This window comes from Rattus norvegicus, chromosome 1 (assembly GCF_036323735.1).
Source record: "Rattus norvegicus strain BN/NHsdMcwi chromosome 1, GRCr8, whole genome shotgun sequence".
Lineage (NCBI taxonomy): Eukaryota > Metazoa > Chordata > Mammalia > Rodentia > Muridae > Rattus > Rattus norvegicus.
Genome location: NC_086019.1, coordinates 164,615,592 through 164,637,310, shown reverse-complemented (window position 1 = coordinate 164,637,310; position 21,719 = coordinate 164,615,592). Strand labels below are relative to the sequence as shown.

General features: G+C 53.9%; 1 protein-coding gene across 6 annotated transcripts; it reads left to right on the top strand.

Moving 5' to 3' along the window:
* Positions 1-603: 603 nt before the first annotated feature.
* On the top strand, positions 604-18,252 carry Relt (RELT, TNF receptor). Of its 6 annotated transcripts, XM_039082537.2 has the most exons (12): positions 604-773; positions 3,828-3,864; positions 11,040-11,109; positions 12,433-12,507; positions 12,623-12,789; positions 12,972-13,051; positions 13,821-14,072; positions 15,175-15,255; positions 15,557-15,638; positions 15,784-16,038; positions 16,454-16,652; positions 16,790-17,920. In XM_039082537.2, the coding sequence occupies exons 3-12, from the start codon at positions 11,065-11,067 to the stop codon at positions 16,835-16,837; spliced, it is 1,284 nt and encodes a 427-aa protein (XP_038938465.1). In that variant the 5' UTR covers positions 604-773; positions 3,828-3,864; positions 11,040-11,064; the 3' UTR covers positions 16,838-17,920.
* Positions 18,253-21,719: the final 3,467 nt, after the last annotated feature.

The window sequence follows — 21,719 nt, the reverse complement described above, 5'->3', positions numbered from 1 at the left end:
TCCTGGCCTCTGGGCCTCTTACTTCTCCTGGCCTCCACTGGGCACTGTGATGGCTGGCATCGGTGATAGAAGAGTGGGACAGCTGGTGTTAGGGGATAAGAGTATCCCCTGTCCTACCTACTGGGGTGAGGGACCAGCTACCCTGGAGGAGGGGGTATTTAGGTCAGGTCCCAAAGGAATTCACCAGGTGAGCATTCCTTATAGACTCTCTTATTAACTAGGTGGAGGATTCTAGAAACCAGCCTGGGTCTCATCCAAGACACTGAGGTCGTTCTCATCCGCAACCAATTCGAAAGAAAGTTCCCAGGAAGTGGCAGCTGTGGCCCTAGTAACGCAGGCAAAGGTGACAGGATCTGAGCAGCATTCACATCTCAAGCACCTTTTCGCTGCATCACACAAGCCTAGATTTCTTGGTTTGGAGCACACACACCCACCCCTCCCTGCCGCGCCCCAAGGGACGCATAAAAAGAGCATCCTAGCCCCTGCAGTTCCCAGGAGGCTCGAGAGGTGGCGATGCGGAGCAGCGTGGCCTGGCGGGAGAATCGTGAGCCCTTGGCCAGCTGAGGGGCGCGGGGTTAGGGGCCGCAAGTTGGAGCTCTGACGTTGGGGGAGGGGCCAGAAGCCGTGACGCGAGGGGCGGGGCCGCGCAGCTTCCCGGCTAGGCTAGCGATTCATTCAAAAGGCGCGCAGGGTGCGCGGCCGACCCGGAGCGCTCGCCTAGCGGGGCCCGGGCGCCGGGTCGGACGCGGAGCGAAGCTGGTGCTGCCGGCCAGGTAAGGAGGGCGCGCGCGGCCCGCAGCCCCGCTCCGCTGCTCTGAGGAAGTTCTCCCGCGCGGTGGATGCGTCAGCCCCACTCTCCTGCCCCGTTCTGTCCCATCCCGGCGCTGTCTACGCCGCCCGGAGCCCCCCGGCTGCGCGTCCTCTCGGCACCGCGCGCCGCGCAGTCTGTCAGAAGGTGCGCGAGAGGAAGCAGCGGAACTTGGCGTGCTAGGGGGTCTGTGGAGCCCGGGAAACTTGGACTGACACCAAGGCCGGCTGCGGGACGGGACGGCGGCGCCTCGGTGCGGCTGTAGCGCGGGGCGGCCGGGAAGGGGGGGTGTTCTGAACGGTGTCAGCCCGTGACTGTGGGTGACACGGCGCATGAGGCGGCCTGGCCCGGGCGAACGTGTGGCTGGGACACTGGGCGGTGACGCCGAGCCTAGCGGGCGACACAGAGGGGCTCTGTGTGTGTGAGACTGGCAGAGTGTGTGTGATTGTGTGTGTGAAAGACCCCAGGTCACTGGGGTTACTGTATATGGCCTGCAGTATGACCCGGGTTAATTGTGAGTATAAGATAGAAGAGAGGAACCCTAAATAACTTAAGGAAGCCCTGATTCATGGGGTCACAGGGTGCATGTGGGACCAAGGAGGGAGGGAGGGGGAGAGTGAGAGAGTGAGACAGACTGACCGACAGACAGACTGAGACTGTCTGTCTGCCTGCTTAGGACAAAGTAAGGCGACAAGGAGGAACCTGACACCTTCCAGCAATTGAGGGGGCAAAGAAGATCAGGAATCTAGGGAGTTAAGATTCTGTCTCTGTCTCTGTCTCTGTCTCTGTCTCTGTCTCTCTCTCTCTCTCTCTCTCTCTCTCTCTCTCTTTCTCTCTCTCTCCCTCTCTCCTTCTTTCTCTCCCTCCCTCCCCAAGTCTCCAAGACACCCTTAGGAGTTCAGTTTAGTAAATTGTTTGCACCCAGACATGACCTAGCAGAGGAAACCAAAGCTGGATGGGTCAGCACCTCTGGCATAGAGAAGACCTGAGGTGGTCTCAGTCTCCACTCCACACTCACACACACACACACACACACACACACACACACACTCCCCAGGCTAGCAAGGCCTGAGCCTCAGTCTCCCAGTCTGCAGAGAGGTGTGAATAGCTTGTGAATCATCACTTTGGGATCCTCTATTGTTTTTGGGTCAGTCTTCTCCAGTCTCCTCTCCCCTTCAGACAGAGAGACTGCAGTGGCGGTGGGCCTGTGACACAATGGAGTGGTCTGAGGCACCCATGTGCTAGTGAACAGTTGGAAATAGTCTTGCCCACAGCTGGTCAAGAAGATGTCAGGTTCCCACTCAAAAGCCACCTGGTCCTTTACATACTGACACCTCAATCCAAAGACTTTTCTCTTTTCTTCAGCCCCCTGGTTGGAGAGAGAGGGAATATTTGTTCTCCAGCAATGAATGGTCTGGTCTGATCTGGTCTTGGAGTTCTTGCTTGATCTCTAGAAAAGACCATTCTGAGGCTCCTGCTCCCACAACAGGGTCAGTGCAACTCATGTAGAGTGGGTAGCATGTGGGCTCCCTAGCTCCAGAGGTGGCAGTAGCAATGGGGTCCCACATCTGATGTAAGTAGTATGTGGAGTCTCTGCTTTCTGTGTCCCTCTGGAAATGGGTTTGCAACTTGGAGGGGGCAGTGACAGGCTCTAAACACTTTTTTTTTTTTTGGTTCTTTTTTTCGGGGCTGGGGACTGAACCCAGGGCCTTGCACTTCCTAGGCAAGCGCTCTACCACTGAGCTAAATCCCCAAACCCTCTAAACACTTCTAATGTGCTGTTTTATTGAATCCTTACAGTGGTTCTAAGATATGGTGACTGTTACAGAGAGAATAACTGAGGCCCAGGGAACCACAGTGGTTTGTCCAAGGTCACATAGAGTCAGGACAGTGCTAGGACTGGAATTCAAGCCTTCTGACTCTGTGAGGTGCTTGGAGAATCACCACTTCCCTGGTCATTGCTCATGGCATATCTGCTCGCCCATCCATCAGACTGCAGCTGGCAGGCCTGGCACAGGTGCCCCATTATGAGTTTGTAGTGAGATTCGCATGCACACATGGCTGGCAAATTGCAAGTGGATGTTTTTTAGTCTTCTCCTTCCTTCTCCCCCTCTGAGCCAGAGATCACCAGAAAGACCTATCTCCTGCCTTTTAGAGCCCGCAGCTGGCCTTGAAAACATGTAACCTGGCTCTCAGGTATCTGGAGTTAGCAGCACAGCCGAGGGGTGGCAGGGATAGTGACCTTCGTCATACTTAGGATGTCCCCACCCCCTATCTCATTTGCTGTGGTGGGGAGCAAATGGAGTGACCTTGTGCTCGTACCCTACCCAGTCTGGGTCTCTGTCACCCCATTCTCCTCAGACCCCTTTTCTAATTCTGACCATTGCTGATGCTTGGCCTAGAGCTGGAGCTGGGGATCAGGGTGTCCCTCAGTTCTCCCTCGAATGACTGGAGCTGTGCTTTGGGGGCTGATGAAAATAGCTGTCTTGGTCTCCAGGGGCTGAGCCCAAGTTATTTCCATCCCCAGCATAGAGGTAGAAATAGCTCAGGGCCGGGAGAAGAAGAGAGGGGAGAAGGGTAACTAAGGGTTAACCTTCCCTTCTGGCCCAGCCTCTGTGGAGCCCCCCAGCTCTACCGTATGCCCCACCCAAGTCAAACCATTCTGGGAACTTAGGCCTCTGGGGATGACAGTGGGGCCCGGGTTTCTGTTTGGTGTGGTGGTTGCTAGAGGGAGGTGCCTGTGTCTGCCATTGGTAGGAAGCATAGAGGGGCCCATCTTACAGAGCCAGCAGGCTCAGCCCCACCACACACAGGGAGATACTGAGGCTCCAAGGATGGTGGGGCACATAGCATTACATAGCATTACAGGTGTAGCTGTCCTGTCTACTTTCCCTCCTGCCACTTGTTCCCCGGACACTTGGACAGCAAGGGTAGCAGGTTCTATCACAGCTTTGCAAACTTCTGTTCCAGCTTTGGCTCTCTCTGTGTGTGCAATTGCCTTTTTGTTTTGCTTTTTCAGTACCATGGATTGAACCGAGTCTTGCACATCTAAGCTGGTATGTAGAGACAGCAGTCAGCATTGCATCCCACCTGTGTGCTCAGCCCCTAAGGCTATCAGATCTTTGCCCCTGTCCTCCAAAGAGTCCTCAGTCCTTGTAGACATAGGCAAGGAAACCAAGAATCAGAGCAGAAGGCAGTTTTGAGACCCTAATGCCTCTGGGATCCACACCCAGGCCTATGGCCTTGAAGTTCAGACTTCTTTCCTGGGCCACCCTGGGAAAGACGAGCACTCTATAAATAAACTGCCCACGTGTGCCTGGTTGGTTAGCGCAGATGGAGGGGGATGGAGGGGCCTAGTGTGGCCAATTAGAGGCAGGGTCCAAGCGAGAGTTTGAGAGAAGGGACTAAACTTGGCCCTGTGTGTGCTCAACTGTGAGAGGGAACTCAGAGCCTATGAGCCCTGCACTCTGCCTCCTGGCTGCTCCCTCAGGCAGCCTCCTCTCTACTGAGAAGGGTCAAAGGAGATGGAGAAGTGATGGCTGCGTGGGTCCTCTCACTTCAGGAAAACTTCCTGAAGGCCAGGGTGGGGACTGGGCCCAGGCCTGCTTACTTGTAAAGAGTTGCTGTTAGCCTGTGTGTTCTTGATCTTCCCCCACACCATGAGGTCAGCTGAGTAGGCACAATTGCCCCAAGTTATGGGCTACGTGTGAACTGTTGAACTTGTCTGCTCACTCCTCTCCTTTCCTGACTCTTTGGTCTCAGCTGGTGTGGAAGCCAGTATTCACAAGCCTCTATCGGCACGGGTACCTGCATTCTTTCATGCCGCGGAGACCGACATGGGTTCCAGACAGTGTGCTTTCAGCACCCAAGCACCTGGGTGGCTGGCCCTGACTGGACACTTTGTTTTGAGCCTGAGTTCATCTGTGTCCCTGGTGAGGCTGAGGTGTGAGAACGTGTTTCTTGGCCACCATTGCTTACGTGAGACCCCAATATCCACATCCTTTGAGGCCTTGAATCACAAGAGAGTTAAGTGACCTGTTCAAGGTCACAGATTCACTTAGTGACAGAGCTAGAGCTTCAGCCTAGGTGGCCTATTCCAGAGCCTGGCCCTGCCCCGGTTGGCTCTATAGTCACACATGCCCACCCAGACCTCGGCACCATTCCTCTGGGTAGGGTCTCATTCCCCAGCACCCAAGCCTAAGGAATTGGAAAGTGAACTGGAGTTTGTGGTTTCTCCTCAGTCTCTCACTAAATTTCTGCTCCAGCCAACCAAGTTGGGGTGATGGGGTCAGGGCTTATGCTGAGCAGTCTCTAGACCCTCCTGGCTCATTATCAATTCAATGCAGAGTGGAGGTGTGTGGTCAGGGCTGTAGCCAAGCTGACTTCTGGGAGGGGGGAGTAGCAACAAGAATGAGGAATGAACTGAGTGTTTTCCAGTACCTTCTGGGCCCTTGCTGTCCTGTCTTAGGGCCAACAGAGGTAGTCCAGGTATGGTCGTGGTTCTTAAAGGTTAGTGTGGGTTAAAGCAGGCCCTTGAAAGCAGTGGAGGGTCAGGTGTGGGTGACATGGGGCAAGAGCTGACTGTTGCTTGTCTTCTCTCTAAGGTTGGTAAATCGTGCCACCTTTCAGACCTGTTTCTTTCTAAACAGTTATTACATATGTTTGTTTATTCTATACTGACAGGGTGGTGGTGTGGAAGGCAGCACAACCTGCCATAATCAGTTTTCCCTTCCACCTTGTGGATTCTGGGAATCGAACCCAGGCCATTCAGGGTTGGTGGCAAGTGCCTTAACCCTCTAAGTTGTCTTCCTGGCCCTACACCAAGTTCTTACAGGTTACTCAACTGTCTCAGCCACCTTTGCAAGTATGGATCATGGAAGCCTGTGTTGAGAGATCCAGCGGACTCACCCTGGAGAGGAGATGGGACTTGTGAAAGCGTCCTTGGGGAGCTGCAGACCTGTCCCAGGGGTGACTGCCTGCCCTCAGATACTCTCCTCTATCTCCAGACTTGTGCTAGGCAGGGGGAGAAGATGGCATTCATCTCCTACTCAGACTGCAGGAGCTGAGAGAGACAGATCTGGCTGCCTCAGCCCTTTTCTTAGCCTTAAGGAGCCAATTAGCCCTTTCAGCCCCTCCTGCCCACCTTACCACCGGAGCTGCTGAAATGTAGGCCCAGTGGCAGCCACGAGGTCTGAGGAACAGAACCATGCCCAGTTCCTGCAGCTTGAAAGTGTGAACGGCCTAGGACTCTGAGGGTCCGCAGTGGAGAATACTCTAGTGAGAGACCTGTGTAGTCATGGCTGCCCAGAACTGGGAAGAAAGCTGGGGGTGGGAATGCCCTTCTTTCCGCATAGCCTCTAGGCAGCTGTTGTTAACTCTGGGCCTTCAGCCTCAACAGCAGCCCTGGAAGCTGCTCTTCCTGCCTCTGGGAATTCCCAGATTTCCCATCTTCTTGCTTCCTATAGTTTCTGGCTTCCTATAGTTTTCTGTATGGTCGGGTACAAATTAGCACACTGTACAAATAAGGACGGGTGCAGGCAGTTCTCAGAGGCTGCAGGGCTGCCAGGTGGGGAACACACCTCTTCTGGGCCTTGCCTAGGTCTTTCTAGTAAACCTTCCATGGAGTGACCTTCCACACAGCCCTGCACTAGCCTTCCCGCTACCCGACTGGTCTGCCTGCAGAGTCAGATGCTGGCTTCAGAGTCAGAAAGGCAGAGATGAGGCAGTTTGGCCTCTGTCCCTGCCTGAGTACTCACAGGCCATGGGAGCCCGCAGGTGACTTCCCTCAACCTGTTTACTCAGGTCTGAAAGGGAATATTCACTTGTTCATGGGGACTGAGGTGAGCCAGGGTGAGGGACAGTCCCCAGTTAGGTCGGCCCCCCTCTGTTAGGGAAGCCGGCAGTGCTTAGCAGCCTTACTAGTGCCCAGTGTGGGCACTGCCCTACTTCAGCCCCAGTTGCCAGGGAACCACTGGGTCCTTTACTAACCTGGATTTCTCTATTGATGCTGTTGCCTTTGTTGCTGTGTGGTGCAGCCACTGCTGAGGAAGGCCTGTGTCCAGCTGTGTTTCCAGGCAACCCTTGCCTCTAGAGGCTGCAGAGAAGGCCACAGGCTGGGAAGCAGAATCTGCCTTCTTACCTGCCTCGCCCAGGTGGGCCCGATCCCACCTCCCTCTCCCTCAGCGCCCTCACTCACCCCGGCAGCCTAGCTCACCTGCCTGCCTAGAGGCAAATCACTCAGTGTTTTGTTTCCTCTGCCTAACTCTTCAGGGTTCCCATAGGCTCTGGGAAAAGCACAAGCTCAGCAGGACCTGGACTCTGCTTGCCAGACTTCCCAGACTCCTCTCCTGCACCTCCCACCCCACCTTACTAATCACCGATGATCAGCACAAAGGAGAACTTCCCTGTGCTTCACACTCGATGCTCAGGCATCGCACTTCCTTTGAAAACATTGACACATGGGGAAACTGAGTCATGGCGAAGTGTGGTGTGTACTCTCTGCCAGTCCTGTGCTGAGAACTAAACGTGAATCCTCTTTTCCTGCCCACATGAGCCCTCTGCACCAGCTCCATAGCCTCCCAGAAGTGAGGAGCAGAGGAGGGCAGGCTTGTGTCCCGTGCTGTTTCCCCAGGTTAGCACAGGGCCTCAGCCCTGCCTCTGGACTGCTTTACCAGTGGTGTGCGTTCTCTGGCCCTCCTTCTCTGGCATAACGAGTCTGTTCTACTGAAGACCTCTCTTCTGCTTCTCATCTCCAGCACAGCACACACCCAGCGCAGCACTGGGCATAAAAAGGACAGCTTGTGGTGAGAAAGAGGCAGGGCAAATGGCACTGTAGCTGAGGGGAGGTAGTGGTTGGGGGAGCCTCCAGGAGGAAGTGACTTTGAACTACACTCTGGAGGAAGAGTAGGTGTTGGCCAAAAGCGATAGGAGGGTTTCTGGGCAGAGGAAACGGCAGGTAACTCATCTCTGTGGCTTGAAAGAAGCTTCAAGGAGCTGAGAAAGAAACCTAAGGTGGCTGGCGTATGTGTGCGTCTTTGTGTAAGGAGGTTTGCAGAGGTTTGTTGGGAAGCCATTCTGAGGATGGGGGAGCTGGCACACACGCCTACATCTGTCAGGGCATGTAGGCTGCAGGTAATGTTAGCCAGAGGTCAGAAGAAGAGGACCGAGGCCCTGGGAGATCTCTGGGAGTGTGCTTCGGGGGCCTTGGCTGAGGCCAGGGGTAAACCCACAGGCTCAGTTCTAGGAAAGAGGAAGCTGCCTAAAGCCGGGCAGGCGGTGCAGCTTCCTCTTTGTGAGGCCCCTAGGACCGCTCCTCCCTTGGGAGCTTCCACTGGCAGCTCCTATGGCCGCTTGGATCCCTGTTGTAGCTTTGCTAGTTGGCTTGGACTCAAGAAATTTCTGTTCTAATTGTTTGGGCACTTTTCTAGAGGGCTAGGTCTAAAGAGCCCCTCCTTCCCCCTCGCCTCTCAGCCTGTTTGGTAGAGGCATCAAGTTCCATGCCTAGGTTAGGTGCTGGGCATTGTGGTGAGTAAAGCACACATCTCTGCCCTGACTGCTGTATGGTTGGGAGACAAGCGGAAAACAAGCAAGCCAACAAATACTTAATTACCACCCATGGGGGTGTGGGGAGGAAATCCCGTGACCTGCTTGAAGCCCATTACCTGGGTTAAGCTTCGTGACAGCCTTCTGCACAGAAGATAAATAGCCCATTCTGTGGATGAGGAAACTGAGGCTAGGGAAGCTAGGTGCGCAAGCATTACAGGGAATTAGTGGTTGTGAGGATGTTCAGGACTAGGAGACTTGGAGGAGTGGCCTTTGAGCTAACTTCCTTCTCTGCTAGTACCCTGCCTCTTCAACTCTGTGTGGCAAGGGTAGCTCTCCTCCCTCGGGTACCCTGGAAGGGTTTTGTGGGCATTACCCTTTACTCTTGGGCTACAGTGTTCCCATTTCTGGCATCTGTCCTCCAGGAGGTGTTAGGCTTTGGGGTATCACTGAGTGTTTGGCCTTCTAGACAAGCGAAGTATGGAGAAGGGCTCTGTTGACCCCTCCTAGCCTAGGTGCTTCTCTGAACTTGTTTTCCCATGGTTTTCCAGGGCAGTGTTTTGGATTCTAGAGGGCTAGGAGGCAGAGGCCGAAGCAGCAGGTGTGCACACGTGTGCATGTGCCTGAGCAGGCAGAAGAGGGTGCGGGTAGGGATTCAGTCTGGGTGAGAGAGGGGGCATGCAGCCAGACTGAAGTAAGTGCCAGTTCTGTGGTAATTAGAAGGTGCATAATTAGAAGGCAGGGGGTGCTGGGCGGCGGCTGTCGGTGGATATGCCTGAGTGGGCTCTGGCTTCAAGACTGGGCTCTGGACCCTCACTTTCCTCCGGGAAGCCCCCAGATCATGTGGTTTCTGGCCTGTCTGCAGATGAACAGCCACATAGCCCCTCCTGTGGCTCAGGTACCCAGCAGGTGCAGTTAGGATCTGGGTGGTCTCTTGCCTCTGGTGTTTTACCTCTTACTTTTCACCCCTTGTCCTAGCCCTTTAAACTGCCTGAAGGGCTGCTGGGTCTGGGACTATGGTATGGGGACAACCTGAAGACTTGGTGTTTACCGTCAGGACTGTGGTGGTGAGATCCTTTGATGAACTGGAGGGAAAGTGGTCTTGAGTGGACACAGAGCCAGGGGGAGTTAAGACATTGGTGCAGAACCTGGAAGGCAGTTTTGTGATCGAATTTGAGGAAGGATAGGTCAAGGGGATGAGTCAGGAGTGCACCTGGTAAGTGTTGACTGCCCCATGTGGCCTTTACCTACTCTGGAGCCTGGCCTTCCCTGTCTCTGGTTTTCCCCTTAGTTGGCCTGAGGCCCAAGAGGGGCCTGCTGCCAGTGACCTGGAGAGTCCCTGGATGATGTGACAGCCGCTCCTCCCTGTCCCCTGGGTGTAACTCGAACCTCTGGCCCTGCTAAGGTCTTTGTGGGGCCAGGCCCAGGTCAGGTGGCAGATAGGTTTCCTCGTTCCACTCTTATTTTCCTCTGGGAAGCCTGGCTCCCAGCAGAGAGAGGGCTCTGTGACCTGAAATTCCTGCAAATAATAAGTCCAAGTCAGCCTTGGCATCAAACAGCCTGTGACCCCTCACCCAGTGGTGGGGGAGGGCTAAGCCTGTCACACCCTTCGGTTTCAGAGGTTGCTCATCGCTTGTGTTGAGGCCTGGTGAACACCCTCTCCTAGCCTATGACCCTGAAGCCAGGTCTCTGGGAAATACGTAGGAACTTTCTGTTGTCTAATCCGAATCCTTTCTGCCATTTCAATCTTGTCCTCTAGTTAGACTTCTTTAGAGGTAGTACTGTCTGGGCATCAGAGCGGGTGTCACTCAGCCTGGGGCCAGTGGGCTGGGGAGCTGGCTTTGATGGTTCTCTGAAACATCTCAGAGGGGGAACATTGCCTCTTAATCTGTTTGCCACAGTGTTCTCTGAACATTGGCATTCCTAATTTCCTAGTGCAGAGGCCTGTCTGGCATATAGGAGTTGCTGGAGAGACTCCAGCAGGCTGAATGCTAGCTATCGTGACACTCCCGGGTCTGCCATGATACATGGACAGGTAAAGATGCAAGGACAAAGGGGTTGGGGATTTAGCTCAGTGGTAGAGCGCTTGCCTAGGAAGCGCAAGGCCCTGGGTTCGGTCCCCAGCTCCGGAAGAAAAAAAAAAAAAAGATGCAAGGACATATGCCCAGGCCTCCTGGGAGAGGTGTAGAGGAGGAGCAGGTGACAGAGCGAGCAGGGGTTACAGCCTGTGAGCTAGACTTTAGAAGTACTTCTACATAAAGGCCTTTGAGCTGGGCCTAGTGAAGGATTAGGGCCTTCCTGCAGCAGAGTCTGCAAGAAGTAAGGCAGTGTGAGAGTGGTCTGGGAGCTGTGAGAGTTTGGGGCTAACAGCAGGGCTAGAGGCCACCCTAACCCCCAGCTCAGACCTTCCCCCAGCTTCTTTCCTCTTGGCCCCCTCTGATACCTCATATACGTGGAAGCACTTCCTGCTCTGGGAAACCTGAGGTCAGCTTCCCTCAGCCTTGGTCTGTAAGGCTGACCCGAAACATGTCAGTTGTACCTCTGCTCAGACTTGCATCCCGCCATGTGGGGCAAATGCTTGCCTAGCACACAGCAGCAGTTGTTCTGTCATGGTAAATGTGGCTAGGAGGGGGACAGAGGCTGCCAGCCTGGCCCGGCTGCTTTCCTGAGCTTCCTTTATCTGCCCTAGGTCAACGTCACTCCAGGGCCTGACGATGAAGCGGACCTTGCTGTGCTGGCCCCTGTCTTGCCTCTTTGTGGTGAGTTGGGGAAGGGCCCAGAGAAGCTAAAATAGTTGGAATCTGAGTATGCAATCAGCACTCCAAGAGGGGAGGATGCAGGTCCTTCTTCGGAGCCTCGGGGGAACTTGAATGCTTGTCTCCTTCTGGGAAGACTCCAAGGCCTTCAGACCCAGTGAAGCATTTACTAGGACGACCTGGCGTTCGTTAGTGATGCTGTAGAGACAGACACACAGTATCTACTCAGGATATCCAAACCAGAGAGTATTGCTTTCCCAAGCAATTTGTACATGGGCGGCAGGCATGGCTGAGGGCAAGGTGCTTCCTCCTGCAGGTGTGGGCAGGGCTAGGAAGGCAGGTGGGGATGTGGAAGAAACTGAATAACTTATGTGCTGGACGTAGGATCTATATTACTTGACGGAAGCCCCGATTCTGGGGTTGGAGTCAGATCACCTACAGACTTGTAGCTTCAGGCAGCACCTTGAGGTCTGAACTGTGGTCTTTCTGCTGTAATTCTGGAAGCTCAGAGAGAATAAGCCAAGGTCTCCAGGAGGGAGCTACAGCCTTCGCAGGTCCTGAGAACCAGGCTAACATTCTACCTTCAGGGTAACTGGCCCTGGAGCCTCCAACCCTAGTATCTGCAGCCAAGTTGGAGGACAGGGTCTTCCCACAGCAGGAGTCAGGGCAGGTAGTCCATTCGGTTGAGTGGGAAGCAAAGGGTGGTCATCAGAGAGAGTCTAGTAATCCACACCTAGATTAATAATCCACACACATGTCCTTTGGAACATGGCATGCTGGGTTTAGGTGCAGGGTATGAATGGGGTGGCCTTGGCACAGGGGGAGGTCACAGAGAAGGATGTGGTCTCAGACTCAGCTCCGGGCCCAGAATAGTAAGTAAGCACCAGCTGCAGACTTGGCTCTAGGCATGATAAACAGAGGGTAGTTAATGACAAGCCCAGCTTAGGGGTGAGGGGAGGCCTGCGCGTGTAGCAGGAAGGGAGACAATCTCAGAGGAATTCGGAAGCGTTTCCTCCTCATCTGTCTGGGGTGAGGAGGTGTAACTCATCTGAAAGGGCTGTAATTCAGAGGCTCATGGGCTTGAGGTCCTGATCCCGTCTGGGGCTTTCCAGTATTTTCCAGAAGCAGACGTAGTTCTCTTCTTACCTAGACACCAGCAGTGTAGCAGAACTGGCTGAGGCAGGCCCTAAGAATACCCCGGAGTCTGGGTAGGGACTGTGTAGTCTGCGACTCATGCTCTGCTCGGGAAGTAGGCGGTGAGCCCTGTGTGTTAACATTGTCTTCCTCTATCACCATGTCCTCTGTGCTCCACCTGCTTTCTCCCAGCTGCTGCCCTGGCCCCTGGCCACTCCAACACCCATAACTCCTTGGCTGTGTCCCCCTGGCACGGAGCCTGACCCGGTAAGCGATGTGCTGTCCTGTCCCTGATCCCTGAGGGCAGAGGGGAGGCCTAGGCCTGGATGCCCAGGAGCTTCTGGCCTGGCTTCAGCCTTGTAATCTTCTTCCTCTCCCACAGGATCCAGGGCAGGGCACATTATGCAGAACTTGCCCTCCAGGCACCTTTTCAGCCTCACTGGACTCCTATCCATGCCAGCCTCATTACCGCTGCGGCCTTCAAAAGAGGTTGGAGGCCCAGGCTGGCACAGCAACTCATGATACAGTGTGTGGAGACTGCCAGCGTGGGTGAGCATAGGGTGAGGGTGGGGCTTATGCTGTGTTCTCGTCCCACTGCTCTCTGAGTGGCCTCTCTTCCCATCCACAACATGGATGGGGGACCATTGAAGGCACTCGGTAGGAAGGGGTCCAATTTTTCCTAAGGACAGGTTTTTATGTCTGGACCTCAGTGACATCTTCCCTCCCTGCAGGTGGTTTGGGCCACAGGGAGTTCCTCATGTTCCGTGTCAGCCATGTTCCAAGGCAACTCCAAGTACCAGTGACTGTGATGGTGAGTGGTAGGTGGTGGACTAGGAAGGGGAGTCAGTGAACTTGAGCCTAGGAGTCCCTGTAGCATCCACGTAGGGAAGTGGGGCCCTCTTCCAGCTATAGGAGAACAGGTAGCCAGAAACAAACGGGCCAGCAGTGTATGGCCGGTCAGCCGCCTTCCTGAGTAGTACAGAGCATCAGGCACTACCATTATTAGGATTGGGGTTCATATCCCATTTGTTCCTATTGTCCCTGCCCTTTCCATAAGAACCCTAAAGAGGCATGTGAGCATGCATACGTGCCTTTGCACACATCCATGAACACACACACATGACCTTTACCATGGGCCGGTCACCCCGGGAGGCTACTAACCCATGAGCTGCTGTGAGAAGGCAGAATCCCTGTGACTCCATACACTTGTATGAGGGGCAGATGCAGGCCTGGGTCCAAGGAGGCCTTGCTGGATAAGTGATTGGCTGGTCAGGGAAGAAGGGCATGAGCTAGCCTTTGTCTTCTTAGTGGGTCAGGGTCCCCAGGTTCACGCTCAGATTCTTGGATTTGCTGCCACCATTCCTGTCCCCAGCCTCCTCTCCAGACCTAGCCAAGGCTCCCAAGGCAAGACCAAGGCAGGACATCAAGGCAAGATCATCATCTTGTCTGGGGTGAAGTGGGCAGACATAGCAGGCCAAGCGGAGAGCCTTTCTGGGGCTGAGAAGGGGCACTACCAGCCTAGCAACGTCTTTTTATGTTTTTCTCTGCTTTCGTCTATCCTCTGTGGTATCCGGAGTCAGGCCGGCGGGCCCGGCGTGGTGTCGAAGTGGCAGCAGGTGCTAATAGCAATGGTGAACTCCGGCAGCCTGGGAATGGCACGCGGGCAGGCGGTCCTGAGGAGACGGCTGCTCAGTATGCAGTGATTGCCATCGTTCCTGTCTTTTGTCTCATGGGGCTTCTGGGCATTCTGGTGTGCAACCTGCTCAAGCGGAAGGGCTACCACTGCACAGCCCAGAAGGAGGTCGGGCCCAGCCCTGGCGGAGGAGGCAGTGGTAAGACCTGGCTAGGTCAGGTAGGGACACTAGGGGCTTTGGAGGGACCCTTCCTGGTCTAGGGGTCTGACTGAAGAGGGCCTGTCAGGGAGGCACTGTGCAGCAGCCTTGACTAACAGTGCAACAGTACAGACTACCATGGAGGACAAGGGGCTGAGCACTGGCAGTAAGCAGAGGTAAAATGGCAAGTGGATCAAGTGGTGTTGGTAAGATTCTTGCTCTGGGTGAGGCCTGCTCCACTGTGGAACTGGGACACTGTAGGGACCTGTTGGGTTCAAAGTGACCTGTGGCCTCTGATCTGAAGAAGAGAATGCCCTACATCAGGTGGGGCCAGCAGAGCCCTGGCAGGCACGACACAGGGCTCAGGTTTCAGGTCCACTGTAGTTTGAGGTACAAGTACTGGAACCAGAGGGCGAGGGCCTAGAGCTCATTGCTTCTCTTGCTTACCAACGCCTCCTGAAGTGCAGAGATCTCACAGGCATATATGCACTGCTCTGGCCCATCAGGAACCTTCTGGCCAAGTCAAGAGTAATACAACGTTTCCCATGCTGGCTTTCCAGACCCCTCCAGCTCCTAACACTGAATCATGGAGTAAGTGGATAGAAGGTAGCACACATCAGGGCCATTTCACCTAGGACTGTACTTTGCTAGTCTAGCAACTTTAACTGCTGGCTACTGCCTGGGTACAATTTTGGAAATATGCTACTGGCTTCGGACCCATCGCAATGGCCCATTCTCACACCCTCGAGGTTTAAGCCCAAAGCTGTGAAGTAGTTTCATGGACGGGGTGGTGTACAGAGAGGTAATAGGCCTGGAGAGGAGGTGGGAGTTCTGAGCATGGAGAGCCCATAGCTCCCTGAGGCCAAGGCAGGTCCAGTGACTACCGGAAGAGGCTAGTGCGGTGTTCAGGGATGTGGCTTTCAGATGAACACTTGGATGCAGGATAACAAAGGTGACGGTCTTATCACCTGAATTCCACAGTAGAGTCTGCTGCAACTCGGAGCAAGGCCTGTGGCGCCCTCTGCCAGCAGATCCTGGTGTGGCTTGGGAGACTTGAGCCCCATCTTCTCTAGAATCATGGGTTCCTTTTCTTTTCCGTCAGGGATCAATCCCGCCTATAGGACAGAGGATGCCAATGAGGACACCATTGGAGTCCTGGTGCGCCTAATCACAGAGAAGAAAGGTGAAGAGAGGTCTTTCTGCTTCACCCTATGCTGGGGAGTGGAGGGTCTCCTCCTAGAATGTAGATAACGCTTGGGGGAAACTGCCCAGCTCTGCCTCCCCAGTCCAGAGCCTCAGTTTGATGGGGGCCCTGACCCTGGGCGCTGCATTTTTGCTTTTGATCTTGATTGGTACGGGATGGAGGAAGGACCTATAGTCGGGCCCTGGGACAGGGGTGTGGGAGTAGGCAGGGGCTGTCTGCTGAGGTGTAGGGTGGGAGCTCCTTCAGTTTGGAGCTGGGTTCTGACTCCACCTGCCCACAGAAAATGCAGCGGCCCTGGAGGAGCTGTTGAAAGAATATCACAGCAAACAGCTGGTACAGACAAGCCACAGGCCTGTACCCAGGTGAGGGGGGCCCTCAGATAATCAGCTTGCCTCCTGGGGATCTCCTCCTGGGTCTGCTCCTTCTCGTGTCACCTTTGACCTTTTTCTTGACGGAGTGTCCCTTTGTGGCTTGCTCCAGTGACCATTTCTACTCTTCCTCTTGCAGGCTGCTGCCGGCCTCCCCCAGCACACCACACGTCTGCCCACACCATCACCACCTCCACACTGTGCAGGGCCTGGCCTCCCTCTCTGGCCCCTGCTGCTCCCGTTGTAGCCAGAAGTGGCCAGAGGTGCTGCTGTCACCCGAGGCAGCAGCTGCCACCACTCCTGCTCCCACCCTCCTGCCTTCTACATCCAGGGCTCCCAAGGCTAGTGCCAAGCCAGGACGTCAGGGCGAGATTACCATCTTGTCTGTGGGCAGGTAATGTGGGCAGACAGAGCAGAGTTGTGGAATAACTTGACGGCCTGGAGATAGGAAGTCTGTGGGTCAGCTTAGTGCTGACTAGCCTTTCCTGGGCATCTCTGGGGAGTGTTGGTGGCCAAAAGGCCATCGCTTCCCAGCTGTGCTTTCTCACAAGGAGCTCTTGGGTCCCTGAGGCACAGACTTGGTGTTAGCACACCTGGGACCTCTTAGGCCAAGGGTCTGTCTGTACCCCTCTAACTAGATGTGGGGTTGCTGGGACACAGTAGCTGGGGGGCTGAGAAGGACTCTTGAGTAGTCTAACAGGCTCAACCTATGTGTGATCTTGGAAATTTCAGGGTAACCTAGTAGGGGCTGCCTTCTCTGGCTACGGTGCCCCTCTAATGAGCGGTGCTGGTATCACCCATTCCTACAGGTTCCGTGTGGCTCGCATTCCTGAGCAGCGGACCAGTTCGTTGTTATCTGAGGTGAAGACTATCACAGAGGCTGGGCCTTCAGAGAGCGATCTTCCTGAGTCCCCACAGCCTGGCCTTCCCCCCGAGCAGCGGGCACTGCTGGGAAGTAGTGGGAGTCATGCTAAGTGGTTGAAGCCCCCAGCAGAGAACAAGGCTGAGGTGAGAGCACCTGGGTCAACCCTGACAGAAAAGAGGCCCATGGAGGCAGTATGGGGAGCTCTGGGTAGATGCCACTGTTTTTTGAAGCCCAAGGTGGCCTCTTGACTCAGCTCTGACCCTTCAATCCTGACCACCAGGAGAACCGCTATGTGGTCCGGCTAAGTGAAAGCAACCTGGTCATCTGATGGGCTGTCTAGAATTGACACTCTGCCCCGTCCTGGAAGGCTCGGAAGGCTTCCTGCAGGAGGGAGAGCTGCACGGGACTGAGGACCAAGATGCAAAGGCCTAGCAGACAAAACAGCAAAGGCCAAGTCCTGGAGGTGGGACCGTCCGCCCCACTGAGGAGGCAGCCTGCGGTACAGCACGTGAGCAGGAGATCAAGAACCCGCCCTATCCCTGCAGCCCCGGTTACTTCCATGCAGGGTGCTGTAACCCTGTGCCTGCCCTGAGCACATCATAGGAGCCCTCTGTCCCTTAGGGGTCTGGTTTGGTGGAGGAGTGTATCTGTACTGGTCCCTAGCTTGTGCCTTGGGAACTAGCCACTCTTGCCCATGTCCTGGACCCTGGATGGGACTCCCTTTCTTCTGGCAGGCCTATAAAGGGAAAGGGTAGCAAAGAGCCCTGTCCTGGTGGCAGAACCTGGGTTCCAATCCTGGGCTTATCCCTAGGTACTGACTGGGACGTTGGGGGAGAGCTCAGTTCCCAGGACCTCTCCAGCGCTCTGCAGATTCTGGGCTGAGTCCTATTGCGGGGAGCTGGCCTTTGCTACCTTCCCATTAGTAGCTTTATCTGGCCTGTTTTTGCTGCTTCCTAGGCCTCGGCCTTCATGGCTCCCATGGGACTGTCTATTATGGTGATGCCTACAGAAGGGGCTTAATGCATGTGCCTGCCCCTACCCTGCTATTTTTAATGAAACTGAAAAATGACTTGACTTGGACAGGGCTCTGTGGTGCAGAGCCTCAGTCCACCCTGCTGCCCTCAAGCTCTGGAGGTGGGGGAAGAGGAGACCGGTGGCCTAGAGAGTGCCTGTGGCCTGTGGTTTTCCATGCCCCTGTGGTACAGTGTCTGCCTGAGTTTTGGGTAGCAGGGGTGACTGCCAATCCGTGCTGTCTTAGTCTTTGCTCTGGCCCAGTGCCTCGTTATTTATGTGGGGCCGTGCAGGCGCGGGGCCCACTGCGCATCCCATTTCTTATTTATTGAAACCTGCCGTTGCCCTGGCCCTACATCTCCAGCCCCACACACTTGAGTAATAAAAGGTGGAAAATGTTGTCACGAGGTGCTTCCTTTCCCAGTCTCCTCTCTGAAAAACTGCCCACCTCGTGCTTCCAGGGCCCTGGCCAGGTGTGCGACACATTGTCCTTCCCCTCATCAGCACCTTCCTCTGAAACCAGGGAAACAGGCAGAGGTGGCTCCTCGTCTCCTTCTCACCGAGGTCCCCAGAGGCCAGGCTTCCCAATAGAAACACAGGCTGAACCATATGTGTGATTGAAAGTGTTCCCATAATCATTCCAAAGTTTTCTTAAAAAGGGTAAACTTAATATTTTTAACCAAGGACGTCCAGAATATTTTCACTGCAATATAAAATCATTATGAAAATTATGAACGAGCTCTTTCTTTCAGTTTAGAATCTTACATATTTTACCCGTCTTGACATGAGCTAATCAAGGGCATAGGAACGATGGGGTGAGTGGCAACAGCTCTAGAGGAAGCAGCAGCTACACGGAAGCTCACAGGGTGTGTGTGGGGGTGTGATCCATGCAGTGGGAGCAGCATGTGCAAAGGCGGGACCAGTCAGTGGCTGGAGGGTCCCCAGCAGTTAGGGAGCGGCAAAGCCTTAGCCTGCTTGGCTACAGTGTAAAGCTCAGAGACACCCATGACAGGGAGTTGTAGCATCTGGGTGACAAGTGACAGGGAGAAACAGAAGGGTCCAAGAGATTCCTAGGGCAGACCTGCTGGAACTCCTTATGAGATGCGAGGTAGGGGACACCTGATGACATCCAAGTGTTTTTGATATGAAGCTCTGGAACTCTAAGGGGACAGATCTGAGTGACAAGAATATCTCACACTCAGATGGGCGTTTACAATTGAGCAGAGAGGATCTGTGTTTTAGAAAAAGGTTTTAAGGTAGACCCCAGGGCCTGGCAGTAAGAAAGCCATCAGGGTCCTGGTGGCCAAGAATGGGTGTAGAATTTGGGGAGAGTTGGCTGAGAGGCCAGGAAGGCTGTCATGCCCTAGGGGATGGACATGGTCTTGGTGAGTTTCCTAAGGACTGCTGAGAGCTGGACCAATACCAGGTAAATCAGGAGACACCATCCCATACCAAAGTCGCCATGGCTGGCAGGACCTTAAGTTAGGGCTTTGTCAGTGTGTGGTATACTGTTTAATATAAGAGGGAGTGGCACATACAAACACTACTGGAGGTGTGAAAGCCTGGAAGAGAGGTCCAGGTGGCTTCACGGAGGACAGAAGTCTTCTGGGCAGAAACCAAGGTAGGTGGCTGGCCTAGCAGTGGCAGAAAAGGATGGGCAGATGTTTTAAAAGTCCACCTACCCCTGCTTCTCTCTATATCCTTTGGGTACAGAATGCTTTGTGGAACTTTTGTGACCTGTTATAGACAGGGTCTCCTGTCTATCCAAGGAAATGACTCCTATGGCTGCAGGGTGCAGCCCACTTGGCATCCATTACTGAATGTATCTCAGGGTTTGGCTACTCTAATTTGCCTATCCCTTCAGCCAGGCAACTCATGGACCCCACTTAGTACTTAGGATTGGATAACAGCCACTTGAGTGGCATGTGAAGATAAGAGTGTGTCCTGGAGAGTGAGGCAGGAGGCGGGACCCCAGCATTCTCTGGGAAGACTAGATTAGGGACACATTGCGATACCAGTCAGGGTGGAGACACCACGTCCAGGCTTCCAGGCTGGTTAGAATCCCTCTACCACCCTAAGCACTTCTCTACCCTGCTCCTGCTTGCTCAAAGAATGGCTTGTTCCATTTGCTTCTTGTGTCATCAACCTCCCAACGACAAGGCAGAGCTATGATGTAGATGTGTGACATTTTTGGTCTCCACAGCCCCACCTTCCCTTGGAAACTTTCCTACAAATCCCCGTAGCTCTTCCCAGTGGGTGGAGGTGGGAGTTGAAGGAAGAACAAGTAGGGTCCAATCTCTAGCTCTCTGCTCACTTCTAGAGAACAGCCCTGTCACTGTGACATAGAAATGAGCCTAAGATGTTTTATCGTGTCTCAGATAAGGCGTCCTCTGACCCCTGGATCAGGTCCACAATGGATCATGGTCAGAACGGAAGGCTGGGAGGATGTCAGGAGGGCAAGTGAGGCTTGGTGTACCAATTTCCACTGTAGCACTGGTCCAGCAGGTGGCTCTGGCTAATCCCGCCCTATGGAGGGCTCTACTGATCCTGTAACATTAGGGGTGGAACTTGGGCCTTACCCAGCCTAAGCAAGCCTGGTGACTCTCTGCTGCACCCCCACTCTTGGAAAGTCTTAAAACGTTACTGAACCTAATGCAACTGAGTTGAGTAAACATGGGGCACACACCTAACTTCAACTTCTGGAGTGATCACTTTTGGCAACATTTATTAGAGTTGAGTATGCTGAGCCTTTGGCCTATTAGCTATGGAATAGGAAGTGTGAGGGCCAGGCCCGGGGAAAAAAAAGTGGTTGGATGCCCAAGAAGTGTGTGGTGGTTTGACTGGGAATTAGCCCTATAAGGCTCATTTATTTGAGTGCTGAGTCCCCAGTTGGTGCAACTGTTTGAGAAGGATTAGGAGGTGTGGCCTTGTTTGGGGGACAGGCTTTGATGTTTCAGAAGCATATGCCTCGAAGGGCATGGTGGTACACACCTTTAATCTTAGTACTCAGGAGGCAGAGGCAGGCGGATCTCTTGAGTTTGAGGCCAACCTGGTCCACAAAGCAAGTTCCAGGAAGCCAGGGCTACACAGAGAAACAGTGTTTTGAAAGGAAACAATAACAACAACCAAAAACAACCCCAAAACAAACAAAAACCAACACACCATTTCTATTTAGCTCCCATGTGTACATTATCTGTCTCAGTGGTATGGACTTGTCTTCTGAAACTTTAAGCCCCAATAAACTCTTCTGTAAGTTACCTTGGTTATGGCGCCTTCACAATAGAAAAGCCTGAGCATCACTGGCAGTGATCACCCTGAAGGGATGGGAGATATAATGTACAGGAAAGGGAAAAAGAAAAGTCCTTAACGACAGGCTTGTATGAATCCTGTGGATTTGTAGTAACTGTAATAAGCCACCAAGCTCCCCTCGGTTTTCTACCTGACACTCCCTCACTGCTTTGAGGCGAGGAGATCCTGTCTTTTAAGAGAACACCTCCTCTGAGACAGACTTGCATTCTGGGGCCAGACCAAGGATGAATTCCAACTTCACCTTAGCCAAGACCATTCTCTCCCTAACTGCCCCTGTAGTAAGGTACGAGCACCTCAAAGGTCAACAAGCAGAAGTGAGCAGGACGCACCAGCCATAAGCCACTCCACAAACCACAGGGGTTTGGTTGCTGCTTTTCCTTTTTTCTTTCTTTTGGTGCTGGGGGTCCCTGCCACACAAGTATATTACAACTGAGCTATACCCCAGCCTCAGTCGAGGTCAGCCCTTCAACAGCTTCCCTGATTTCCATCAGATGCGGTCCAGGTGCTGAACCTGCCACTCACAGCACCCATCCATTGTGCCCCATCCCAGTCCAGAGAAGACACGGACGCAGCATTGCTGGTTTTCTTTTTTGAGTCACATGCACTCATATATGTGTATGTGTGTATGAACTTTATGTGTATGAATGGTGCTCAGAGGCAGCATGGATCCTGAGTTATGGACTGTTGTGAACCACTATGGGTCCTGGGACTCACACCCCGGCCCTCTGTTGAGAACAGCCTGGCCTCTAACCATTGGGTGTCTCCTCAGCCTTTGAGACACAAGTCTTTGAGTTGCAATTGTACCCCAGCCTCCAAAGTACTGGGGTTCCAGGTGTGTATTCAGAACAGGTGAAAAGCAGCTTGGAATTCCCTGGGGGAGGAGAAGCGCA